This window comes from Prunus avium, chromosome 1 (genome assembly GCF_965620075.1).
Source record: "Prunus avium chromosome 1, drPruAviu1.hap1.1, whole genome shotgun sequence".
NCBI lineage: Eukaryota > Viridiplantae > Streptophyta > Magnoliopsida > Rosales > Rosaceae > Prunus > Prunus avium.
The window spans coordinates 1,093,773-1,118,975 of record NC_142284.1 but is presented as its reverse complement, the minus strand read 5'-3'; the positions used below and the strand labels follow the sequence as shown (position 1 = coordinate 1,118,975).

Here is a 25,203-nt window from a genome sequence, read left to right as displayed (position 1 = left end):
GCTTCTCATAAATTGTTTGGCTTACATCATTGTTAAATTTGAATATTATGTGAATAGTATGGATTTAGATTCTTCTTCTTTAAAAAAAATCGAAGAGATATTCTAAAAATCCCTTCAGAATAAACAAACTATATTGAATAGTGAACATATAATTGAGTACCATTAACACTGTACAATGCATGCCAGCAAACTGCAGCCACACATTAATCAAAACAAAGTTAGACTTTTAGGAAAATTTTCTATATTTTTTTTTTATCATAAAAACCAATTTCATTCATTTACCAAATGGTAAATAGCACGGAATGTATCGTGAAATATTCAATATGATTCCATAAGATCAGTAATCGCAGTTGCTATAAATTATTTATTTACACAAAAATTGTTGAACCCAACATTTTTATACTTCACAGTCAATAATATGAGGGTTCTGCTTACATTTATATAATTTTTGGGTATGAACAAAGATGTCATGACAAATTAGGCAGTCTAGGTACCCAAAAAAAAAAACAGAAGGAGGGTTCTGTTTTTCAATGGCGAAGTCATTGTGATGAAGTCAGAAATTAGGACAAAGGGCCCCAACCACCATGTAAGAGCTCTGCGCAGAGTCCATGATATGATCTGTTTGTGTGTGTTTGTGGTCAAAAAATGAAAATGGCAGCTATTTGGGTACCCACAAATGGCTAATGGCTGCAGAAATCATGACATAATTTTTTTTTAAAACATTTGTTTTGTGTATTCTTTTGCAACGGTTCGTTCCTTTCAAGATTTGAAGACCCAAAAGTCGTTCAGGTTTGCCACCAAAGTCTAATCCGAAATGATGCATAGTCTTTTTGTATTGGCCATATATTTTAGGATCATTCAAATTTTTACAAGTCATCTCATTAGTTCAATTTTTTTTTCTTAGAGTAGGAGAAGAGTAGGAAAAATAATAATTTATTAATTCGTGAAAGGTAGACTTAAAGTAGTAAACAAGTGATTTGGGTTTTGAATTTTTGAGTCGAAATGACCAACTCTATCTTCTATACGTACCACCATGACATTCTTTCATATGAGAATGCTGTACTTTCACATTCTTCAACAGTCACAGACTACTAATTGTGTTTTCATTTTAATTTTTTAAATATTCAAAAATTCGTCCAGTTGGGTCACACCAAAGTCTCCCTCAGGACTACTTTTAAACTTTAATTAAAGTAGTAAGCAATGTTTTTGAATTTATGAGTGAAAAGAGCAGCACAACAAGTCTCTCTCAGTCTAGTCTCTGGAGAAGAAACTTGCATATTATCACGCTTTGTTATGTAAAATCCTTATCACTCGTGATGGAACGTAATTGGTTGGTTATAACAAAACAGAGCTATATATCCCTGTGATTTACACGTTTTCCTCCTCCCTCAGACAAGCTGGTTGTGTGTGATCACATTTCTGGACACAGTATATATACAGAGAAGAGTTGCAGGTGCACTCAATTTCAATGAAACTGTTTATATTTGTATACGTTATAATGTATGTACAACTGGCCGTGCGGTCTAATTTTGATCTGCATTCATCAACAGTTGAAATATCGATCGAATTGTAATATTGTGTGGCTGGTTTTCATTTGTGATAGAAATTAGCAACTCTACCACGACAGGCTGCTCCCATTCTTGGAACACTTTTCACTGCTTTGCAGATGCATGATGCATATGCATGCAGTTAAACTGTTCATAGTACGTACGTTCGTATTGCATGTGACACTGCAAGCTATATATATATATATATATAGTTGAAGAGCTGTTTTAATTTACTGCACATTTTCATATCTTCTTCTCCGATCAAGCTGGCAAAATTTTTACCATTTTCACGAAGAACGTCCTGATTGGTTTAAGTTCAGCCCCCAACCCCCCAAAAGAAAAATACGAAACATCATAAGTTGTCTTGTGAGGTCAGACATCTTGGAAGAATGTGGTCCATCCATCATCTTATGGCACCAAAATGTTCACTGTTTTTGAAGCTAGCTTTTCTATGTGAGATTTTTTTTGTTATCTTGGTTTCACAAGAGTCTAGTGATTAAATTAAGATTAGTAAAGATAATTTTTTTTCTTTCCATAAAATAGAGCTTAATCAATTTTCCACTAAGCAGAACCATTTAACATCAATCATTGCGATTGTACATGTGAAACTAACGACACTTGGGGATTATTTAGGTTATGGAGATCCAGAACATCGCTAAACTTTATTAAGACTAAACTGAATTTCTTTTTACAACTTTGAGGACTTATGTAGGGTTTCTACGCTCAGATTTGTTTCTTTTTGTTCGGGTTTCGGTATATTAACATCTCCCGAATTGCTCCAATTAATGCAAGTGATGTATGGAGAAGACAAAAAAACTTATATAATTAAAGAATAGATAGAGGCAATTATCCATGAGTGAGATTAGTCATTGAACTAATTATATGAGATGGAGGGATATTTCTCTCTCCTCGGGAAATATAGTTGTCTCAAGAACAGTTCATATATCCGTACCCGCCTACCCGGCGGCTAAAAAGGAAAAATTGTTTTGGTCGTGCAGATTGCTATATATCTTGGTGACTTGGTCTAGTTTCATCTAGACAAGGATGCTTTCAACTTCTGCCCTAATAAGTCAGAGAAATAGGACAAAGAGAGACCCTACGGTATCCCTACCCCATGAATTTTGGAAATTGGCCTCCTTCTCTCCTCATTATTTTTAGCAAACAACTCTGTGCGCCTTTTCACCTCATTTCGTTTCTATATATGAATACTTGAGGAGAGAGTACGAGCCAGAGAGGAAAGCAATATGTTTTTTGAATTTTAAAATGCAATGATTATATTATATATCATAATGTTTTTGGACCTTTGGTTTAAGGAGACTCTTTGGGTGCATTTTTAGTGTACATGTGGGGTTTTTGGGGTTTGTGGTGGGAGTGCATGTAAAGTCCCTAGCTAAATTGTGTTACGGAAATAATATATATATATATATATATATATATAGAGAGAGAGAGAGTTTTTCTCAAATATTTGAGGAACACCTTTGTAGGCCTCACTACACATTGTATTTCAATAATCCGAACTGAACCATTTGATGACCACTCAATTAGATGATTATTATTATACTCTTTTCTTGAAGCACTGTGTTCGTCTATTTTATTGATTTTGATTTGATGCTTTAATGATTTTTAATTTGCATGATTTTTTGCAAGGATCATCTATGAATAAAGATTTGAAAAATAGAATATTTGTATCGTTGAATTTTTTTTTATAAGGGACCCTAAAAGTGTCCCTTAATAAAAAGGGACAACAAGAGAGGAGAGGATTGTGTTTCAAAATTTGAATCAAAAAAGGGATTTAAGGGTAGGTGGAAAAATGGAATATACAAGGAAACCACTTTAGCACACTTTGGACCACGTGGGAGGGATTTGAAGCAACAACATCATATTGTTTTTGATCCCCACAGTCATAATATCATGCTCCTCAACCATCATATTTCATATACATTATGTTTATACCTTTGAGAAATAGATATAAAAATTATTATTTAAAAAAAAGAAGAAAAGAAAAGAAATAGAAATAGAAAAAGGGGAAAGAGGAAGTTGGGTTAAAGTGTGGAAGGAAGAATCTCTCACACATTTGAATGAGGACAAACGAAACAAATCTTTCACTAAATACCAGCTTTGCCACATTATTTTAATTATCACGATAAAGCTTACAACTTCACCTTTGGAAACCCCAAATTACCAGCCTAATCTACGCTCGATTTGCCTTTGCACTCTCAATCTCAACTTATATATATGTATTTTCCAACCCTCACTTTGTACGTTCTTTTAGTTAAGCGACGAGCAATGGCTTTTACTTATGGAGCCCAACCATCTTCTCTCTTTGTGCGCGTGTAAGATCATGTCGATTTTCACACTGTTTTTCTTGTGAATATATGAAGAAATTTTCTCTACCCAACAACATAACGTGTAAGATACTTATTGTCGAACCAATGATATATATGATATATTACGTTGATGATTTCTAATCTAACAACATAATATATTGTTCGTATCATATACGTTAAAGAAGAGCAAAAAATAAAATAAAATGAGAAGCATAATGTTTCCTAGATTCTTCTCACTTGTGAGAGAAAATTAAAATTGATAATAGGGTTTAGGAGGCATATAGCATCAAATTTTAAGCTCTTTGGACTTGTTTTAATTCGAAAGTGCAGAGGAGATAATCGAAGCTTATCATTTGCAAAAAGAAGCAAAGTAAAGCTAAGATTAATTAATGAATTAATTAAAAGGGAAGGGGCGGTGTTTTTAATTTTGATTAAGGAGATGGACACGTGGAGAATGTCAGTGACAATGTGGGGTCTTTCTAAGCCAAGTGTGGAGAAAGGGGAAGGTCTCCGCCGTAAGAATAACGGAGTTGGACTGGGTTTGTATGATATTCATGTGAACGCCAAGTATCAAGGTTTTGACTTCATGGGACTATGTGTAACTTTTGTGTTGATATTAATTGCACCAATACTATGTTCTTTGTTTGCTCCCAAACGTTGTTCCTGGAAATTGTGGTGGCATGGACACACTGCATGCATATTCATTATCCTCTACAATTCTCATCGGTAGCATAAATTATAAAATAACAATCATTTATAACCAAAACAACTAAACAATAATCTTACATGTGAAATTGTCAAATTAGGTCAAAATAAGTGATTTTGATTAACAATCCTTTCTTTTCTTTAGATAACGGGCTGTTAAGAAGTTGGCTAACAATATATACCAAGCTAACGCATTCTCTCATGTTTAGTGGAGAGAGAGAGAGATACAAGCGGCATGTGCAATTCCACCATACAAAACTTATTAATTGAAAATATGTGGGGAATAGGAGTTAGAGGTATGAACTTGGGTCGGATGTTCTAATTCTAACATGGTATAAGAGCATGCTTAATATTTGCACGCTATGATACTCAATATCTACAAATCGAACTCCCTAACAAGAGATCATTACAAACCAAAAACACAATTTGATACATAGTATCATTTAAAAGACAGTTTCTTGGAGTCAAATATAAATAGGATTTGATATTATGTTTACCCAAATTTGTGTAGCAACAACAAACGTACCATGGATATGGATGGGATCGATTTTGGTAAAGAAAAAAGGGAAAGCAGCTCACTGTTCCATCACCCAAGGGAAAAATACAGTGAAGCACAATTTGCCTAAGAACTTGAAGCAAAACTGACAAATTTGTGTATACAATGTGTACGAGAATATACCATGTAACATTCATCCAAAGAAGCTAAAAGAACAAGAAAGATACTGTTTTGTGTGTGACATTCGATCATATATATATATATATACATACATGCCCTTCTGTTCTTTTGTCCCGCAATATCCGTTCACGTGTTGGAATTTTTTGCCCCTATCATCACAACCTAGACCCCCACCATCCCACCTTGCTCTACAAAAGTGCCATCATTGCAACTCCCATTCAATTTACCCAAACAAAAGTGGTATCGTGCAATAATTACATCCAGTACCACTGCAGCCTTTTTTCACTTATACAAAAGCCACCAAAGTCTCTTTTTCAATCATCACATTAGACTAGTTATTCTCTCTTACCGGATGTATATAACTATGTGTTTTTTTTGTGTGGGTATAATGTGATGAGAAATATAGACACACAATATATGGGCAAAATATAGTGAATTATCCATTTTGTTTGTGATTGTACCATATAACCACGATGAAGTATAAATTTTTTATCATCCACTTATGTGTGTGCAAACGGTTTCCAATGGTTAATAGTTTGGTATCTTCTAAAACACGTGAAGTGAGAGATGTTTCTTTTCTTTTAAAAAGAAAACAGTTAGACTTTGTTCTTAAGAAGAAAAGAACAACGGCTCTAATAAGGATGTTGAAAGATTTGAATTCTACACATAAACAGAGGGGGAAAATGCTAACATATGTGTCTCATCTCATGCATGCAAAGTGAATGTCAATCATTGATTATCGTTACTTATACAATAGGTTTCACAATAGATCCCACATCAATTCCAAAATCAAATACAAATACGACACGACATGTGGAAACAAAATTGTAACACGTAACATAAAATATATATATATATCTATGACCATGTAGAAATTGTAACACATGAGTGACCATCAAGCAACCATGTGAATGGTCTTAACCACACATTAATATGGGAGGCAGGCACATCATCATCATCATGAAATATATGGGCGCAGGCATTAAAACGGCTCCATAAGCAGTAATCGTAGGCAACATGTAGGCAAGTTGCATTCTAGGAAACTATCAAAAATGAAAATGAATACGTTTCTGATAAAGAAACACGAGGACGAACAGAAAAATGGGGCAGAGGTCTGAGGTCAGGGCAAAATGGGAAAGTAATAAAGCTGGAGCAATTAAGTGGGGAGGTGGGCGATGGGCTTGGGCCTGGACCAGCCGACGTGTTCCGTTACGAATCGCTTTCGGACCCATCATTGCAAAATATTTCAATGGCATTGACCAAACCAACCAGTTGACGACGTTTTTAATTTTTAAAAAATCCCATTGTTTATTAATAAAATAAAATAAATATAATAGCTTTTGCATGCGCCAGTGTGCTAGCCTTGTAACGGCGTGATTAGCTGTCGTTTTGCTATATATATCCCCTCCTCTGCCTCACTCTCCTTTATTCAACGTTAGATCAGTTTTTCAAGTTTCAACACCTTTATTTTCCCTCTCTCTCTCTCTCTCCTTTTTCCGAGTGAACATTTTAATGGTTGCGTGAATTTGAAGGCTGGTATAATAGAGTGTGTGTTTTCTTGGAACTGATTCGTTGATTTGATCTCATCACCATTTGTCGGAAATCTCTCTCGAAATGGGAAAGAAAGATCATCATCTGCAGCAGAAAGATCAGCAGTGCAAAGACGACGCAAGGGTTGAAGCTGTTCTTCAGCTTCTACGAAAACAAGCCCCACTTTCAGTCAAACAGGTTGAGCTTCCTCACCAACTTTCAGATCTCCATGTTTTGCTTCATGGGTTTTCAAAAGTTTGCATTTTGTTAACGGGTTTTTCCAGCCAATCATTTTTTTAATGGACTGTGTCTCTTTTTTTTTTTTTTTTTTGGGTTTTACAGGAGAAGTTTTGCAACACTGCTTGTGTTGAGAGGTTTCTGAAGGCAAAAGGAGACAGTGTTAAGAAGGCAGCCAAGCAACTGAGGGCCTGTCTTTCTTGGAGACAAAGCATTGGCACTGGTAGTTTTCTTCTTCTTTCTCATTTTTCTCTGCTGGTGTTACTTATTCTCTTTTTTAGTGCATCTTGGTTTCTCTTTTTGTTTTGTGTTTAAGCGTAGAATCTTGCTTTTTCCACGCTTTGAATTAAGCGTTAAAGTGTTTTAACCCAACCACTAATGATGAAAAAGTGAAATCTCTCTCTCTCTCTCTCTCTCTCTCTCTCTCTTCTTTTGATTACTTATTTTAATGTTGTTGTTTTGAAAACACAGAGAACTTGATAGCAGATGAGTTCTCAGCTGAACTTGCAGAAGGGGTTGCCTACGTGTCCGGGCATGATGAAGAATCCAGACCCGTTCTGGTAAAATTTAATAATTAAAATAAATTCAATCTCTATCTCCTTTCTGTTTTGTTTTGTTTTCCTCTGTGTTTTTGTTTGTTTATTAAACAACCCACATTTCTCCTTAACTGTTTGTACAGATTTTCCGGATGAAGCAGGACTACCAGAAGTTCCATTCGCAAAAACTGTGAGTAGCAAACAAAACCCAGAAACTGCTCAAACAGAATTTGTCCATCTTCTTCTTCTTGTTTTTGCTTTTGTTTTCCCTGAATATAATTTTTGTACATTTAAGGTTCACTCGCTTATTGGTTTTCACGCTGGAGGTGGCCATTGAGAGCATGCCGAAAAATGTTGAGCAGTTCGTTCTCCTTTTCGACGCAAGTAAGCCTCCCAATCTTACCCTTAGCATACCAAAATCAATAAGGGTAATTTAGTAATTCACCACCATTGTACTTCAAAACTGCACACTTCACTAGCAAGCTAGCCTGGTTAATGAGAAACAAGGCACACAGTTATGTCGGAGGAAGCGGCACTGTGGTCTTCTGGGACTGAGATATCATCAGAAATTGTCCGGAGTGCCCCTCAGGTGTCGCGGTCAAACCCTCAAAAGTTGTCCAGAAATGCAGGGGCATTATGGGGAATCGGAGTGTCAATTTTTATACCCCGCCCCCCCCCTCCCCTCCTAGAATTGGTCAAATTCCCAAAACTGCTCCTTCCTTAAATATATTGATCCTGCCAGGATCCTACTTTTTCTGCTTTGCCAGAGACCCTTAAAACACTTTTTATCCCTTCCAATTAACAATTATAATTCAAAATTATGCATGTAATTAACACTAATAATATTGTTTAATTTTGATTATTTATTAAAAGTGGCGGTGGATTTTGCAGGCTTTTTCAGGTCAGCTTCGGCTTTTATGAACTTGTTGCTGGCAGCACTGAAAATTGTGGCAGAGTACTACCCAGGACGGCTGTTCAAGGCCTTTGTAATTGACCCTCCCACTATGTTCTCTTATCTCTGGAAGGTAAAAATGTTCATCAAAATTCAAAACTAATGAGTTAATATTCAGTTGGTTGGTGTAAAAAAAGTCCAATGTTACTGTTGAGCTTGCTGGGTTTGTGTTTGTGTTTGTTTTTTTACTGTTTTTGTTTTGACTACTTGTGCATAATGTATGCTACTTTTGGGTACAAACCCCACCTATAACCTTATCCTTTTAAGGCTTAGGTCACATCCGATTGGGTTGCAGTGTTCAAAAACAAGTCAATGACAACCCTATTCCCACTTCTTTTTGGTGGGGGATGCTGATCATCATCATCATCAACTCTTGATTATTACTGCTTTTGCATGGGTTCAAATTATGCCACAATTATTGCTAGGGTTTGCTTTCAGAGAATACAATCCAAGTAACGGTAAAAATCTAACACTGTTGCTATGAAAAAGGTCTTGGACTTTAGATAAAACACTATCAACACAATATATGACACAAGTGGTTTCAAGGGAGGATCCCCGTTTGTGTGTCGGTTACAACAGTCGGGCTATCATGATGTAGATTTAACTACCCGAATGTCATGCCAAATAAAAAACCCGCCCGGAAGTTTTTCGTATACTTTAATTTCTCTTAGTCATTCCAACATTTTACCATGGATGTTAACATTGTTTTGTTTTTGGTGTAAGCAAAATTGTTAGTGAAGTTCTAGTACTCAATTACTACTTGCTAGTTATTGATCATTGTGTGACCACAAGGTAAACAATTTAATAAGTCAAATGTGTTGAGTGTGACGTGGATGTGTTTTATTGGTTTGTAGGGCGTACGACCCTTTGTGGAGCTTTCTACGGCTACGATGGTGGTGTCATCACTAGACTTTGAGGAGTCGTTGGATTTCAACGACTTCTCAAACTACCCGCGAGCCTCGTCCCTACGATTCGACCCCGCGTCAATCAAATCAACGGCCAAGATCGGCTCCTGCTCGTCCTCGCGTTTCTCCTTCACTGTTTCTCACCACCAGTTCGACTCTCTCAAACCTTGGTACCTCAGCCTTACCGACACGTCGGCATCCAAAGTAGGGCCCACCAGTCACTCCCCTCTGGGACCCGCACTTATCTCTCCGCTAAACGCTCGGTCGTTCTCCTTTGCATCCCCAGCCGCGAGAACGCCACATGGAACCATCCACGGCTACGGCAACTCGGCGGCCACGAGGAAGAGCTTGTTCCCGTCGACCCCACTGCCCCAACGGTGCACCAGCAGCGAGGCAAGCAGAACCCCTCGCCACCCAAGGACCCCACGCCCGTCGTTCCTCCAGTCACCGGCCATGTTCTTCCGCAGCAGCAATAGCAAGGAGTGCCACGTGAGCAAGACGGAGAAGTCTCGGGAGTCGTTCGTCCCGTTTTTGAAGTTCTACAGGAGGCCGTACGACGAGATGATTTACAGGTCAAAGATGCGGCCCCCACTGGGCGGGCTCATCTCCATCGTCTCACCCCACCTCAGACGCCGCCACGTGTCAGTGTCGCAACGGTTCTAAACTCAAAAACCCTCTCCTCCTCCTCCTCCTCTTCCTCCTCCAGCAGCAGCAGAAAAGCGAAGTACATAGGTTGCTATTAAATTAACAAAATGAGTCCTTGACTTGAGTACTAATAATTGATTAATTATTTTTGCAAAGTCCAACTCTCCTCGTGCATTAATTAATTATCCAAGACCAAGAAATTAAGAAGAAATTTTGTGTTTAGAGAGAGACGACGTACTAGGCAAGGTGTGAGAGATTGTGCAGCATTGTCTAATTTTGAGGCTCGGGAACAAGATACCGTGGTCGAGACGGCGAACAATATATTTGCATTGGAACTCATATGCTGTAAAACAAGAAGAAAAAAAAAAGAAATCTTTGTTTCATTTCAATTCAAACTTTGATATATATAAATATATATTTCTTTTTTTCTTTCGTATTGTGGAATCTTTGCGACGGAACCACATGGGTTGAATTTTTGTTCATAATAAAATGGACCCGAGTTTGAACTTTGAAAGCTTGCATATTTTGTAATCTTCTTTTCGTAGGTATCGGTTTGGTTTGGTTTCCGTTTTCAATTTTTATTTTAAGAAGTGGTAGGAATATGTGTCGGAGTTTGTGGTTTAAGAAGTCAAAATGTAGCTACGTGCCAACGTTCTTTTTTATTTTTATTCAAGCAAAGTCGTACCCTTTCTGATCACATATTTGTATGTACGTGTGGGTGAGGCTTTGGGAAGTGAAGTTTTCGTAAATATTTATACATTTTTTGTATGGACATGTTTGGGTTGGGGCTGCGGCTTTGTCGTGGATCCATTGTCCTCAGGGGGCGCCAAGGTTCGGTTCCTCAGGAGGTGATGTTAGAGACTCAAAGTTATCTGTTTGTAGCTTATGGCTTTTTCAGTGCTGAGATTTTCTGGCTGATTCACTGCTAACTAGAGAAACCCAATTCGTGAAAATATATATAAATTAGAGGGTTTTGTTTTGTTGATTTATATTTTAATTGTTTAATAGCAGTTGACAAGTGGCAATCATTATTATATATTTTTGAAGTCTCCAAGGGATATGTCAAATACCAAACAACAAATTTAAATTTGATGGTTGATGTGGCAATTTGACATTTACACAGTTTTACACTCCACCCGATATGTCAAATAAATAATTAATGTAACTGTCAAATCATTTAAGATAAAGAATAAAAAAATAATAAATGAAAATAACAACCAGCTGTCTTTAAAAAATAATAAAATATTCATTTGACATCTTGCTTTTGGGATGTCAAAAATAACAGCTGAACCTTCAGCCTTCATTCTACATCAGTTTTGACAATTCGGTTAGAGTGAGGTGATATGTTATTTCTAGCTGTTAAATGTCTATGTGGCACTTTTGACATATCGGTTGGAGATGCTCTAATGCAGACAAATTGGTACTGCTAGTGTTGATGTTTTGGAGCTTATTCTGTGCAGTTTTCTGAGTTTGAAAATGTATCATTTTCGTTTGTTTTTGGGAGTGCTTTGAATGGACGTGACAGAGTCGTCATATGCATTTTGTAACATTGAACTTTCTTCATCAGTACATGATGCCTAATTTAGCAAATTGGTACAAATAAAATATAAGGGCTGATTTATTGGGCCAATCTGAGTGCCACACCGACCTGATTTAAAGCCCAATGTTTAAATTTTATGGACCAACCAAAGTTGTCAAACAAGTTCTTGTATGTTGTATTAATTCTAAAATTTTATAATTATGTAGTTACAGCGGTATCAAGTTTGAACCCTATGACACCTTGATAATGTGTCTGTGTGAAACCCCTCATCCTCTTATAATTTAGACTATGACTTGTATTAAAAATAAAATAAAATTAGAGTTCTATTTTGCTCACGCTTCTATATTATGTTGTGTTTATTAATCTACGACGAACAAAACAAGAAAAAGCATGGAACCAAAGAGTATGCCCAACTGATTTTATTGGAGGGTTTACAAGGTGTAGGGTGGGACTTTAACTATCTGTTTCTTACAATATGCATTTTTTTGCCTCTCCGTGTGTAGTTTGCACATAAGGAATTTGTTAGCTTGACTTAGCATTGGCGTGTTTTCTTGCAGGTACTCCCTCTCATTGGTGACAATCGAAGATGGTGTCCGACTTCTCAACATTGATTACGAGATTACTTGTTGGAGGACCTGAAATTTCATGCTCCAACAATTCCCTAAAAATTTAAGCTTTTAGAGTAAAACAGTTGTATGACCATTGACACATCCTTTTTGGTTCTTTTTTAAGAGTTTTTTCCTTTCCAATCAGGATTTGGCTAAGAGAATAATAACATGTCTTGTTGTTTGTTTGCGTATGATCAAAACTTGATTATGTTAGCATGATGGATATTTGAACGTTGGTAAACTACGCTATTTTGCAGATCAAAGAAAATGCATGATGCCATAGATTGGCCCAAGAACTTTGACATTATTAATGGAATTGCTAGGGGGCTCCAAAAGGAGCAATTCCATTCCAACTTTATCCAACACTTTGACCAAGCAGTCCACTTCTAAGTCCTCCCATCTTCGTTCGTCCATCTGCAAGAAAGAATTAATGACATGAAGAAATACAACTACATCTGTATACAATATATCAATTAAACAATTTATTTTATTATAAAAAAAAAACCATAAATTTCAAAATAATAGAAAGAGGATAAACCTGGGAAAACAAGCATATGGTAATCCTTTATAACAAGGCAAAAGCGATGCTCAATCGCTAAACATGAGAACAGAAAACACAGCACAATCTTAACTAGCTCTTCCATCTCTTCACAATGTTAGAAGAGGCCGAAGATCGAATCTCCCGCCTCTATTAATAAACAAAAAAACTATAATTAGTATAGAGTGCTTGTGTTGTGCCAGTAGAAATTATACTTCAACTTTCTGATTTGGCCACTGTGATTGTCATTCTTGAAGGTAGATGTCCCCTGTCTGAATGAATGGTTAATATAGTTCTGGCTCATCATCTTTCTTAGATGTTTTTCATCACTTTTTGTGATACTTATTATTTTATAGATGCCTAAATATATAGCAATAGAAACTTCATTTTGATGCCTTAATAGTGACTGGTTGAAGGGCTTGCGGGGTGTTAAGCTGGCACACTTTTGTTGTTGCAGTGGAGATAGGGGACAAGTTGAAATTGAAGTTGCCTTCTGTATAGAGCACTCAACTGTAGTATACTCGTAGGATATCTCAGATTTTGAAGAATTGAAATGAAGCTCTCTGTTGAGATTGTTCTGTTTCCCAATCTGTGGTTTACTATCAAATGCTTCTTATTGTGCCAAAACTAGCATCACTGAACTTGTTTACCACCTAGCAGAGGCTGCCTTAATTCTTTTTAAAATTTAATAAGCATAAACCGTGCGAAAAATTGCGTTTCTATAGTTGGTCTTACATTCCTTAACCTTATTTATAAAATCAATGTAACATATTATTTCATTTGTCTACTGATTGTGGCTGTTGTTAAGCTGGTGCAACCAACATTCCTGAACCTCAAAGAAATTTATTAGCTAGGAAAACCTTTGGTGGGAAGGGAAAGTTAGGATAGATATAGAGGCAAAGGCAAGGCTGAAGAACAATCGCGAGCACATGTGATATTACAGAAAATGTAGCGAAGGAATTTAGAACGGCCATTTTCCCAATTAACCAAACATCTTATAATGAAATCAAGATAGGAACTTATAACAAGCCCTCATTAGAGTAACAATGTCCAAAAACACAAGATGAACACCACACCACACTCAACACACACAATTGCTCATTAGCTTTGTAAATATAAAAAAAGATGAGATATTACTTAGTACAATCAAATAGTTCTTCATTCCTCGTCGCTCTAATCATTGAATGCATCGTTCAAATCATTGAGCATTTCATCCCAATTCTCCTCCACATGCTCTTGAAATGAGTATCCATCATCCCACACAAGATTAGTAGGCAAATCACGAAAAGGATTTTCAGAACCCTCGCACATAAATTTACTAATATGAGACGCAAGCTTTGATATTTCATCGTCGTTCTCATCGAAACCAAAACAATCTCTGGCATCCAACATCACCAGATCTTTGCATCCACGCAGCAACGTGACAAGACTATCATGATTAACTTTTGCACCCTTCAAATTTAAATACGTGATATTAGGCACCAACTTCACAATTGACAACGCATGATGTTCATCAACATAGCCTTTTGACAAATCTAAACCATAAAAATTCTTGCAATGTGTTTGTATAATTGCAAGTATTGTTGCCAAATTTGACCATGAACCCAATGATAACACCTCCAAATTTTTCCACTTGCCAATCAGCTCTAGGTTCGTGTTATCGCTGTTCATCAGTAACTTTAGTGGTAAACTCAAAGTCACAAGGCCAGGACACCTGCACACATTCCATTTGCACAACAAAATGCTACATTTACATTTACAAGGAAAATTAAACTACACTTTGATTGGAATTTTGAAAATTAACTTAAATGAAAAACTTACACATTTGCAGCAAATTCAAAGGCTTCTACTGTGCAGCATTTGGGAAGCTTGAGCACAGTAGCATTTCCGCTGCTCCGATTGATCACAAACTTTAGAAAAGCAGTGACAGAGCAACGATCCCCATCAATTTGATACTCACTCGCAAATCTGTCCATAAGATTTTGAAAATTCGGACATTCAGACACATCCCAAGGCCAGACTTCAATACATTCGTTGTCCGGGAAAATGAGAGATTGCCAGCATGAAGGATTGAGGGTCACCTTGTACCATGACTTGCACACAAAAGGGACATCCAAAAGCAGTGACTCCATTCCAACTTTCTCAAACACTTTGACCAAGCAGTCCATTTCTAAGTCCTCCCATCTTCGTTCATCCATCTGCAACAACGATTTAATATAACTATATATGTATACAATAAATTAATTAAACACCAAATTAATAGAAAAAAAAAACCATAAATTTCAAAAGAATACAAAGAAACCTGGGAAAACAATCTTATGGTAATCCTTTTCCTATATAATAAGAACAAACAAGAGAATTAATTGATGGAGTGTTGGATAATTGTTCACTCAACAAGCACTTTCTGCATTCCAACAACAAAAAGTAGGAAACTAGTTACTAGCCCAGCAATGATATAGAGGCAACTACTTCACGAGGAAGCAATTCTAGTATTTCCTTTTGGAAAAGCAAGTAGGGCCTTTTTTTTTCCGTCAAAAGCAGGAGACTCTTTGGCACCATCTGCTAAGCTAAAGCTAAGAAGGAGTTACCAAAACAAGCAAGGCCATAATTGTCCTTTCACCAAAGAAATCATCCTAATTTAATCGAATTCAGATTTGAGCCAGTTAAAAAAAAGGTAGGAAACTAGTCCAGCAATAATAGAGGCAACATAGTATAGTATTCGGAATTTGCACTCGCAGCTCAAACTAGTCCAAACTAGGCCTAAAGCTAAGAAGGAATTACCAAAGCAAGCAAGGCCATAATTGTCCTATCACCAAACAGCTCAAACTTCTAGAGGACTAAAAGAATAATGCCCCTAAATTGTCAGGCATTTTTTGTGGTGTTTGAGCCATATCTACTTTCTATTAGACTTCACAACAAAATTAATTATTTTTCAGTGGAGAAAACTTAACGAAGAAGTTCAAGTAATTAAAATTTATAATTATTTCAACATTACAATTTCCACAATATCAATTGAACAAAATAACTAAAAGAAGGGAAATAATTTAAATAAAAGATAGGAACAATTACAAGTCCTCATGAAAATAACAATCAAATAGTTCTTCATTCCTCATCAGCTTCAAATTCATTGAACATGCCAACATCGAAGGGGATTGAACCTATTTTACAAACCAAATCATCCGTAGAAAACCACCCACAAAGAAATTCCGGAAAAACAGAACCCCCACACGTAAATTTACTGATATGAGATGCAAAGTTTAATATTTCATCATCGTTCTCATCAAAACCAATACAATCCCTGACGTCCAACACCACAAGATCTTTGCAGCCGTGCAGCAATGTGACAAGGCTATGCCGACTAATGTTTGCACCTTTCAAGTTTAAGTACTTGATATCAGGCACCAACTTGACAATTGCCTATGCCTCACGTTCACGAATTAAGGTCATGGACAAATCTAAACCGTAAAAATTCTTGCGGTGTGTTTTTATAAGGGCAAGTATTATCACCAAATTTGGGCTTGAACCCAATGACACCACCTCCAAATTTTTCCAGTTGCCAATCAGCTCTGGGTTCGTGTGTTCACTCTCCAATAATCTTAGGGGTAAACCCGAAGTCACAAGGCCAGGACACCTGCACACATTACACAATAAAATGCTACTTTTACAGGAAAAATTAAAATATACTTGACTTGGGCAGTTAGCCAGAGCAGTGAGCAACCCACCCTTGCATCAAGTTAAAAGGAAACTTACACATTTGCAGCAAATTCAAAGGTCTCTACTGTGCAGCATTTGGGAAGCTTAAGCAGAACAGCAGTTCCGGTGCTCCGATTGATCACAAACTTTAAAAAAGTAGTGACAGAGAAACGATCCCCATCAATTTGAAACTCACTCGCAAATCTGTCCATAAGATTTTGAAAATTAGGACATTCAAAATCATCCCAAGGCCAAACCTCAGTACGTTCGTTGTCTGGAAATATGAGACATTGCCAGCATGAAGGATTGAGGGTCGCTTTGTACCATGACTTGCACACAAAAGGGACATCCAAAAGCACCGACTCCATTCCAACTTTCTCGAACACTTCACCAAGCAGTCTATTTCTAAGTCCTGCCATCTTGGGTCGTCCATTGCGGCTAGGCGGTTGCTAGGCGGCTAGGCGGCTAGGTAGTAGCTAGGCGGTCGCTAGGTGGCTAAGCGGGTTGGGTCTTTTTTCGGTGCCGAACCCAGAGGACGAAGCAGTGACTGCGAGTGCAAATTCCGTCATCTGCGAGAGAAAGCTTCGTGTTAAAGAGTATAGCCGTTCGGCTATACTTTTAAAATATTCAAATGTATTTAGAAAGTATGATACGTTTGGAATATTTGAATGTTTACGAAGAGTATAGCCACGCGACTATACTATTTAAATATACAATTTTTGTCATATCATTTTTGGGTTATGGGCTAAAATACCAAAAACATGAGAAGAAAGCTCCAACTGCTCATCATATCTCATTGAAAAATCAACAAATTATTGTCCAACAACTTCTTAAATTACCGTGACAAGAAGTTGAACTAGGTATGCACAATGCTGGAGGATGGTGATAGCTCCCTTTAGAAGGTATAAGGTAGTTCTTTGTTAATAAGTTATAAAAATATGGAATGCAAAGTTTTTCACCATATAAAATCAGATTCACCTCGATACAGTCATATCGATGGATAATGCCAAATATACCTGTTAACAATATCAAATTCTCGAAAATTTCTTTCAGTCAGAACTTTTGACGCTTTCAGCTAGTGAGTTTTGATGAGAGCAACTCTGATTAAGGACAATACCACAAGAAAATGCTTAAATGGGATGTATTTCTTGAGAAAAAGTTGCGGCAAAAAAGAGTACAGAAATAATTAAAAAGAAAGAAAATTGACTACATACCATAAAGAAAACTAATTCCTCATTTGCAAGAGCTGCTGTGAATTCATTCTTTTCCAGTTTCTCTTTGATGAAATGTTGTAACTGCATAAGGAAAATTGGCCCAGGCGGTCGTGATTGTACATAATGGTGCAGTCCTCAACAATATAACATATGCATTCATGGTAAGAAAACCTGCTAAATGAGATTATTTAGGGTAATAAAAGCATCTGTCATGTAATTCTCAGTGTTTTACAACTAATAATTTTGGAGGTAGGAAGAGACAATCCGTTATATGTTTAAGTTTTGCAAAGATTTGTGGCTCAACATTTTCAAGATTGAAGTGATATAGTTACACGTGCCTTCAGAGTTCTTGAAAATTAGAAAACCAACCACCAAAATTTGGAAACTATTCTATAAAAGTAAAGAGATATGCAAATGTAAACAACAGCAGACTTAATGGCAGAAAACTATAAAGATGTATCACAGGAGTGGCCTCAGTGTCTTCCTAAGAACATTGAAGAAATATTTTCCTTTCCCAACAACGGTTACAGACCAATTAACAAAGGACTTTTGACACATACCTCATGCTGAGACCTTTTAAATTCTGCAAAGACTCTCTTGAACTGATGAAAATCTCGAGAGAAATAGGATCTGAAGTTAGGCCCAAGCGTCTTCAGTAGAGGGTCATCAGAAAGGTTGTTTATGAACTGCAAAACATCAGATTTGTTGAGTTAATGTGAGATTATATTTTGTAAAAAGCAAAATAGGTCAATTGTCGAAAAGACTTGATGCTGTCAGTGCTGACGGGATTTTAATTCCCGCGACAGTTCACAGATGGTCAGAATATTATATTGACTATATATCAACCTATCTGAAGTTGTGAACTACTACTACGAGTGTGGGATATCCAATATTACCTTCAAGAATGTGCATCTTGTTAATTGTCTTTGAACCCTTATAGTCCTCATCGATTTACTTATTTTTTTCAAAAATAAACTAGCAAATATTAGTGAATCAGCAAAACTTGTGAATTTAGCAAATAAAGAATCTGAAGCCAGTTTCAAGCAGAAAAGAACTTACTTGTGTAATTGATGTAGGACCTAAATTTATTAGTTTCCTAATATATTTGTTAGTTTCCTAGATTCTTTACTTTTCCAAATTCTAGTAGGATTTCTACTTTTCCAGATTTCCAGATTTCTAGTTTTAAGTTTCCTATTTTATTTGGGTTAGGATTTCTGTTTAAGCAAGGGATTTTTATCCTATTATGTCTAGGTTTTAGTTTGCTATGTGATTTTGGATATTGAGTAAACCTTCTCTTAAAACTGTGATTTTTGTCCCTCCTTCTCAGTTATCTGATTTCGGTCCTTTCTTTCGTCCCTTGCGGTACCTATGAAGAGCCTGCTCAAGCTGCTGAATTTGAATCCATTGTTCTGTAACAATGTCAGCCATCTGAAAGCAAAGAGCAAGAAGCCAATGGCAAAATGAACACCACACTAACAACACCACACACTCATAGCCATAGACCATAGATGGATTGAGTACATCAGTTCATGACCTTCTGAGCCTGAGAGGCAACCGTTTCAAGTCTATCCTCAGCATCTTGTGCTTTAGACTCTAAAACATGAAGATCGAAGTTGTACTTTCTTGATGCAGCCCACAGAAGCCGTACCTAAAAAGCATTGCAAAGCCTATTTCTCAAATCCAACAAACTCTTTCTGCTAATTTTTCATTGAACTGAAAATTGCAAAAAATAAATTGAAAAAGATATGAACCCTTTCTTCTAGAGCATTAAGCCTCTCATCAGTAGCCAATGAGTCTCTCTGTGACATCCAAATGCAACCAAATATTATATATTTGCTTTCAATTTAGCACATACTTGAAAGCTGAAGACTTGAAGCTGAAACGGGAAACAAACCATAAGAGTGAACAAAACAGACTGCAAATGATGGATCTTCAGCAAATGATGAATCTGGGTTTAACAGAAGTATGGAACTCAAGGAATGTGAGATGTTGTGCATGAAGAACTGCTCCTGCACAGCTTTTGCAAACTTGGATACCAGGATGGAGGAAGTGGGTGCCTGCTGTGGTTTAGTGAGCTGATTGACGTAAGAAATTTCACTGAAAATGGGCAAGATATTTATTTTAGAATGGCAGCATCAGAACTAGGTATGGAGTCATTTTTAATCTCAAAAGTCAGTGTGTTAATGCAAATTTTAAAGAAAACAAGAGAAAAACAGAAACATCTTTGGATATGGAACAGTCAATTGGGAGTTATCCATCTCTTCATGATCATGTACAAAAAGTAAAGCCAAAACATATCAAATCCGAAGGTTGTTACTTTATAATTTTGGATTTGGACACAATTATCAAACTCTTCTTTCAAAATTCGTCTGTTATGATCAATGGATGATAGACATTACAGAACTTTGTTTTTCTTTATCAATATCTAACTTCTCACTTTTTTTGCTTTCAAATATATTTCCTGCCTAGATCATGAAGACTATACAACAATCAGTGCTAAACCTGCTAAAACCCAATTTCCGTCCCGGGGGGTTAGGCCACTTGGGTTATATTTTATAGTCTCAATGAATGTGAAGAAAGTAAGAATCATAGGAGGCAGTATTGTGTCATCTCCTGGGCTCCTCCTGGTTGTAGCTCTGTGTTTCTAATGTTTGGAAGAAACAGCACCAAATAGATGGTAAGTTGTTTTCTAGTCTTCTACCCCTTCAGTTTCCAATAGGATATAGAGAGCAACTTGGTTATTTGAAAATTTAACTACAATGGCCTATTGCTATATAGATGACATGATGTTAGAATTGAAAAAAATGAAATGTGTGTCAAATTATAGGATAGCATCTCCCAATTGGAGACGCTCTTATTGGTACTTCTCTTGGGCATTTGTCTATTAAAGTCAAATGTGGGGTTCATCACTTCTACTCTCTTTTTTTTCCCCATTTGTCAACTCACTTAAGTATTAATTTGTCAATATGAATTCTACTCCAAGCTACAGTGAAAGGGGATCCCTTATGAGAAATTCATCCTGTTTATCTGTCCTTGAAACTTTAGTAATTTGTCTCCCCACTATTCAACTTTAGTATTGAAAGCTTACTAATTGTCTTCCCAGCTACTCAACTTAACTATATACTGTAGGGTTTCTACTTTCTAATCAAGTATTGCCAATGCTGCTAATTGTGAGATTTTTTTAAGGTGAGAGACAGTTACAGACAAAGCTTTACCAAATTAATACAAATATCTTCTAATTAGAGTCAGACTCTCCATACATAGTGCAGACTAAAAGAAACACACCCCTCACTGGTTCAGCAGGTGTACTCAAGGTGAGCAGCCCTGGAATTCTTGTCCTTGTTGACCATAAGAACACTACAGTTTGGTCTTCCAACACATCAAGTTCTGCATAGAATCCAGTGGCACAGCTTTTGGATTCCGAATCTTGTTGTGATAGATGGCAAGAGTCATAATGACCCTGATAATATTTTATGGCAGAGTTTTGATTACCCAGGTGACACATTAATACCAGGTATGACGCTTGTTAGGAACAAAATCACAGGTTTTCATTGGCATCTTACACCCTGGAAAAGCCCCCAGGATCCTTCTCAAGGACATTATGCATATCAACTTGGATACCATGAATTAATTCTGAGGGAGAGTTCTGTTATAAAATATCGGACTGCACCATGGAATGGAATCCAATTTAGTGGGATGCATAATATAAATCCAACATGATTTTGTGTTGGATAATGATGATGAAGTATATTATGGTTATAAGCTTCTCAACAGCGCAACTCTTTTCAGGCTGGCGCTGACTCAAGATGGATTTGGGCTGAGCGACATCGGGAGTGATGGAAACCAAGGTTGGGTTGTTTATCTAATAGCACCGACTGATATCTGTGACAAATATGGAATATGTGGTCCAAATGGTGCATGTAGTATTGACAAGTCCCCAGTATGTAGCTGCTTGAAAGGATTTATACCGAACTTTCAACAAGACTGGGACTTGGTGGATTGGTCATATAGCTGTGTGAGAAAGACCCAACTGAATTGCAGTGGAGACATCTTTAAGAAGTACTCTGGGTGAAATTGCCAAGTACAGAACAATCCTGGTATAACACAAGTATGAACCTCAAGGAATGTGAGATGATGTGCATGAACAAGTGCTCCTGCACCGCTTTTGCAAATTTGGATATCCGAGATGGAGGAAGGGGGTGCTTGCAGTGGTTCAGCGATCTGATTGATATAAGATATTCCAATATAAATGGGCAAGATATCTACATAAGAATGGCTTCATCAGAACTAGGTATGGAATCGTCTTGCTGTTTAAAACAAAGTTTGAAAGAAAAATAAAAGCCACCAAGAAAAAAAGAAGAAAGAAATCTTCCAACAGTGACATGATTAGAAACAAGATAGAGCCAGAAGCCTTATGACATTATTAGAAAAATATTTCTTTAGAATTGTATCAGAAACTAGCATTAATGGTTCGTTGGATGATTAAAAGTAAAGATTTTCTTCTTTATGAATTTCTGACTCCTCAATCTTCTGCTTTCAAATACTTCATTCCTAGATCAAGGAGACAATACAAAGATCATAGTAACCAGTACTGTGTTGTCTACTGGACTGCTGATCCTGGGCCTAGCCCTGCTATTATATGTGAGGAAGAACCAGCCACAAAAATATGGTAAGCTATTTGATTTTGTACTCTTCTGCCCCTCCGTTTTCTAAGATAGGTAGGTTCAGTTCTATTCTATAGGGAATTTTTGCTGTTGCCTCTCTGTTTTCTAAGCTAAGGGTCCATGCTACATTATTTACTTCACTACATATTTCACAGGAAAACTGAAGCCCAGCCAAAAGGAAGATCTGCAATTACCATTATTTGACTTGGCCACTGTTGTTTGTTTGTGCAACCAATAACTTTTCAAACAACAATAAACTTGGAGAAGGTGGTTTCGGATCAGTCTTTAAGGTAAAATCAAATATAGTCCTCCCTACAGTTAGCTTGACAGTTTCCACATGTCATTTGGGTCAGGACTATGGATACAAGTCGTATATTGAACGTTTGCAAACAACATAGTATGGATTTTGGTCATCACATGTGGCTAATGGATTTCAGGGTACATTGAAAGATGGACAAGAAATAGCTGTGAAAAGGCTCTCAAAACATTCTAGACAAGGACTCAATGAGTTGAAGAATGAGGTTACACATGAAGAGAAACAGAGGATTTCAATTCATATAGTTGTGAGATCAATTCATGTAGGTCTTTCAAGTGTGCAGCGTAACCTGGCAGATAGGCCAAGCATGCCAGCTGCAGTTGTAATGTAGAGTGGTGAAGAGTCATTGCCTCAAACTCAAAAACGTTGTTTTTATAACGAAAGGGATCTCAATGAACTGGAAGTTGATCCTTCTTCTAAAGCATTTTCAGCTAATGAAGTCATAGTCCTTTTACACTAATGGAGTCTCGATAAACTATATTTCATGTTGGTGTGTTAATCTGGTGCTTTTGAAGTCAGTTTGAAAAGTTGAATATAATTAAGAGATTCCCAACCCATACGTTAGCAAATGCACCCTCTATTTTTTTTATTTGTTTTCTTTGGAGTTGAGGTGGAGTTCACACTACAGAAACACAGATGCTGATACAAGAACAAATATAAAAGCTTAAATGAATTAGATTTTTCACTTGAGGTGGTGTAATATTTCAATTTTTTTTTTTCTGTTCTTTGGGTTGGTTTTGTGTTCCTATACAAGAGGAGGAGACAAATCTTTCCTTTTTTCTTTCTCTCAGCAAACAAGAGGGCATGATCAAATGTGAACATCTATAACAGAAATGCAATATCCAAAGAATGAAAAGCAGTCCAACCAAGAAGAACCATCCATTGATGAATATTGAATGCATAAAGATTTATCAAGTTTCAGGCAAGAAGAACCAAACCAATCAATCTATTGCTTAACCAAACCAGAAATAAATAGTCAGAATTTGAGATTGTGGTCTAAAAACCGAACCTTGTTGTTGGCAAGACCATAGAAACTCCATGATAGGATAGCTTCCATCATTTCCTTCCACTGAAGACAGACACCAAGTCAGCAAATTTTTTATTTTTTTTCTTCTGCGCCATGTCGTCAATGCAAAGAGAGAAGAGAATAAGGCGGAGTTGGCAGAGGGTGGCTAGGTTAATCGCAGTCAATCGCACTATTTGAAAAATCGGCCCAGGCGGGCGGCTAGGCGGCTAGGCGGTTGCTAGGCGGGAGCTAGGCGGCTAGGCGGTTGCTAGGCGGCTAGGCAGTAGCTAGGCGGTCGCTAGGCGGCTAGGTGGGTTGGGTCTTTTTTCGGTGCCGAACCCGGAGGACGAAGCACTGCGAGTGCAAGTTCCGTCATCTCCGAGAGAAAGCTTCGTGTTTGTTGGAATTAAATAAGGTATAGCCGTTCGGCTATATTGTTAAAATATTCGAATGTATTTAGAAAGTATAGCCGCGCGGCTATACGTTCAAAGTGATAAATTTCAGTGTAATCTATTAGACACACCTTCAAGACAAAAGAGAAAAGATGAACAGGATTAAGTTCTAAGAACTTGTGGCCAAACCTGCACACCACTCATTGCTTCAATGTACTCAGCGAGCCTCATTTTGTTAACCTTCTTAACCTACAACATAAGCAGATATACAACAGATTTAAATAATAATAATGCAAAAGAAGCCAAAAGCTTAAATATATTTTTGGTTCTTAATTCTGATTCCAATGGTAGATAGAAAATTCTTATAAGATCTCAACAAAGTGTTGTACATTAATAGAACTAGAAGAAGATGATATTCTGTTCCATTTGTCTCCCTTCCCCTCCAAATTCAATATTCCAGCTGTGAAGAAATTCTTAGAAATATTAATTATTGAAAGCCTCTCATGATCATGAGTACTGTAATAATTCCTAAAAGACTCGGTTATTATGTATGTGTGATAAAGATCCTCAAGAATGAAGAATGGGAGCTGATTTTCAAGCATCCACATGTCAGGCTGTACATACCCTGTTCTAATTGAATAGCGACTTTGCTGATAAGAGCTGATCTCAGTTTTTTAATTCGCTTTTGTTCCCTTCTTTTTTATCTTCTTCATATTATCGTATATGCGATTAAATAAAGAGGTATGTAGTGCACCGGTGATTTAAAAAAAAATTAAATTAATTAATATGCTGGGTGTATTGGTGTAGATAATTGAATTGTTGTAGAGTTTTTGTTTGTGTTTAGTATACTATTAGTGGATAGATTCCTATTGAGATAGATAGATAGTCCTTTTATTTTGAGTGGATTAAGAATAATAGATTGCTCAGTAAATTGGGATTAATTTACTGATTGCTTAGTATGTGATGAAATGGATTTACTCATGTATTTTCATTTGTTATGGGTGATGTTTCAGCAAGAAGAAGCTTATTTGAGGAGAGGAAATGGTCAACTACTTACTCTCGTTGTTGCTTAGTATCTTTTGCTTTCTATGGAGATGAAGTTGCTTAGATCTGGAGATTTGAAAGTTAGCGCATCTATTGAAATTGCTTGGTCTTTTTGTTTTGCTCTTTTG

At 36.8% G+C, this 25,203-nt stretch overlaps 4 protein-coding genes across 5 annotated transcripts; 1 reads left to right on the top strand and 3 right to left on the bottom strand.

The window, feature by feature from the left end:
- Positions 1 to 6,688: 6,688 nt before the first annotated feature.
- On the top strand, positions 6,689 to 10,489 carry LOC110755012 (Sec14p-like phosphatidylinositol transfer family protein). The gene is made up of 7 exons (XM_021956152.2): positions 6,689 to 6,983; positions 7,128 to 7,245; positions 7,494 to 7,582; positions 7,702 to 7,748; positions 7,854 to 7,942; positions 8,450 to 8,583; positions 9,365 to 10,489. Exons 1-7 carry the CDS (start codon positions 6,870 to 6,872, stop codon positions 10,076 to 10,078), a joined length of 1,305 nt encoding a protein of 434 aa, XP_021811844.1. The 5' UTR covers positions 6,689 to 6,869; the 3' UTR covers positions 10,079 to 10,489.
- A 3,217-nt stretch (positions 10,490 to 13,706) lies between these two features.
- On the bottom strand, positions 13,707 to 15,234 carry LOC148297112 (F-box/LRR-repeat protein At3g48880-like). 2 transcript variants are annotated; one of them, XM_088246506.1, is made up of 4 exons: positions 15,049 to 15,234; positions 14,828 to 14,944; positions 14,568 to 14,714; positions 13,707 to 14,460 (listed from the first exon to the last, which is right to left on the bottom strand). In XM_088246506.1, the coding sequence occupies exons 2-4, from the start codon at positions 14,857 to 14,859 to the stop codon at positions 13,920 to 13,922; spliced, it is 720 nt and encodes a 239-aa protein (XP_088102632.1). In that variant the 5' UTR covers positions 14,860 to 14,944; positions 15,049 to 15,234; the 3' UTR covers positions 13,707 to 13,919. The 2 variants fall into 2 exon arrangements, with proteins under 2 accessions (XP_088102632.1, XP_021811873.1); XM_021956181.2 differs by having other exon boundaries at positions 14,568 to 14,944; positions 15,049 to 15,231.
- Positions 15,235 to 15,848: 614 nt separating this feature from the next.
- On the bottom strand, positions 15,849 to 16,858 carry LOC148297111 (putative F-box/LRR-repeat protein 22). The gene is made up of 3 exons (XM_088246933.1): positions 16,497 to 16,858; positions 16,254 to 16,377; positions 15,849 to 16,163 (listed from the first exon to the last, which is right to left on the bottom strand). The coding sequence occupies exons 1-3, from the start codon at positions 16,856 to 16,858 to the stop codon at positions 15,849 to 15,851; spliced, it is 801 nt and encodes a 266-aa protein (XP_088103059.1).
- Positions 16,505 to 24,023, bottom strand: LOC110755037 (uncharacterized). The gene is made up of 9 exons (XM_088246928.1): positions 23,643 to 24,023; positions 19,405 to 19,750; positions 19,188 to 19,301; positions 18,982 to 19,081; positions 18,550 to 18,707; positions 18,214 to 18,339; positions 17,654 to 17,734; positions 16,764 to 17,008; positions 16,505 to 16,643 (listed from the first exon to the last, which is right to left on the bottom strand). The coding sequence occupies exons 2-8, from the start codon at positions 19,459 to 19,461 to the stop codon at positions 16,916 to 16,918; spliced, it is 729 nt and encodes a 242-aa protein (XP_088103054.1). The 5' UTR covers positions 19,462 to 19,750; positions 23,643 to 24,023; the 3' UTR covers positions 16,505 to 16,643; positions 16,764 to 16,915.
- Positions 24,024 to 25,203: the final 1,180 nt, after the last annotated feature.

Excerpts from the sequence above, each read along its gene's own strand:
- LOC110755037 (XM_088246928.1), bottom strand. The coding sequence starts at position 19,461 with ATGTCACAGAGAGACTCATTGGCTACTGATGAGAGGCTTAATGCTCTA. Across the intron at positions 19,302-19,404 it reads TTAATGCTCTAGAAGAAAGG|GTACGGCTTCTGTGGGCTGC; the intron begins GTTCATATCTTT and ends AATGCTTTTTAG. Across the intron at positions 17,735-18,213 it reads TTAAAAGGTCTCAGCATGAG|TTACAACATTTCATCAAAGA; the intron begins GTATGTGTCAAA and ends TTCCTTATGCAG.
- LOC110755012 (XM_021956152.2), top strand. The coding sequence starts at position 6,870 with ATGGGAAAGAAAGATCATCATCTGCAGCAGAAAGATCAGCAGTGCAAA. Across the intron at positions 6,984-7,127 it reads CCCCACTTTCAGTCAAACAG|GAGAAGTTTTGCAACACTGC; the intron begins GTTGAGCTTCCT and ends TGGGTTTTACAG. Across the intron at positions 7,749-7,853 it reads AAGTTCCATTCGCAAAAACT|GTTCACTCGCTTATTGGTTT; the intron begins GTGAGTAGCAAA and ends TGTACATTTAAG.
- LOC148297111 (XM_088246933.1), bottom strand. The coding sequence starts at position 16,858 with ATGGCAGGACTTAGAAATAGACTGCTTGGTGAAGTGTTCGAGAAAGTT. Across the intron at positions 16,378-16,496 it reads TTTGAATTTGCTGCAAATGT|GTGTCCTGGCCTTGTGACTT; the intron begins GTAAGTTTCCTT and ends TAATGTGTGCAG. Across the intron at positions 16,164-16,253 it reads TGGGTTCAAGCCCAAATTTG|GCAATTGTCAAGTTGGTGCC; the intron begins GTGATAATACTT and ends CGTGAGGCATAG.
- LOC148297112 (XM_021956181.2), bottom strand. The coding sequence starts at position 14,944 with ATGGATGAACGAAGATGGGAGGACTTAGAAATGGACTGCTTGGTCAAA. Across the intron at positions 14,461-14,567 it reads TTTGAATTTGCTGCAAATGT|GTGTCCTGGCCTTGTGACTT; the intron begins GTAAGTTTTTCA and ends GAATGTGTGCAG.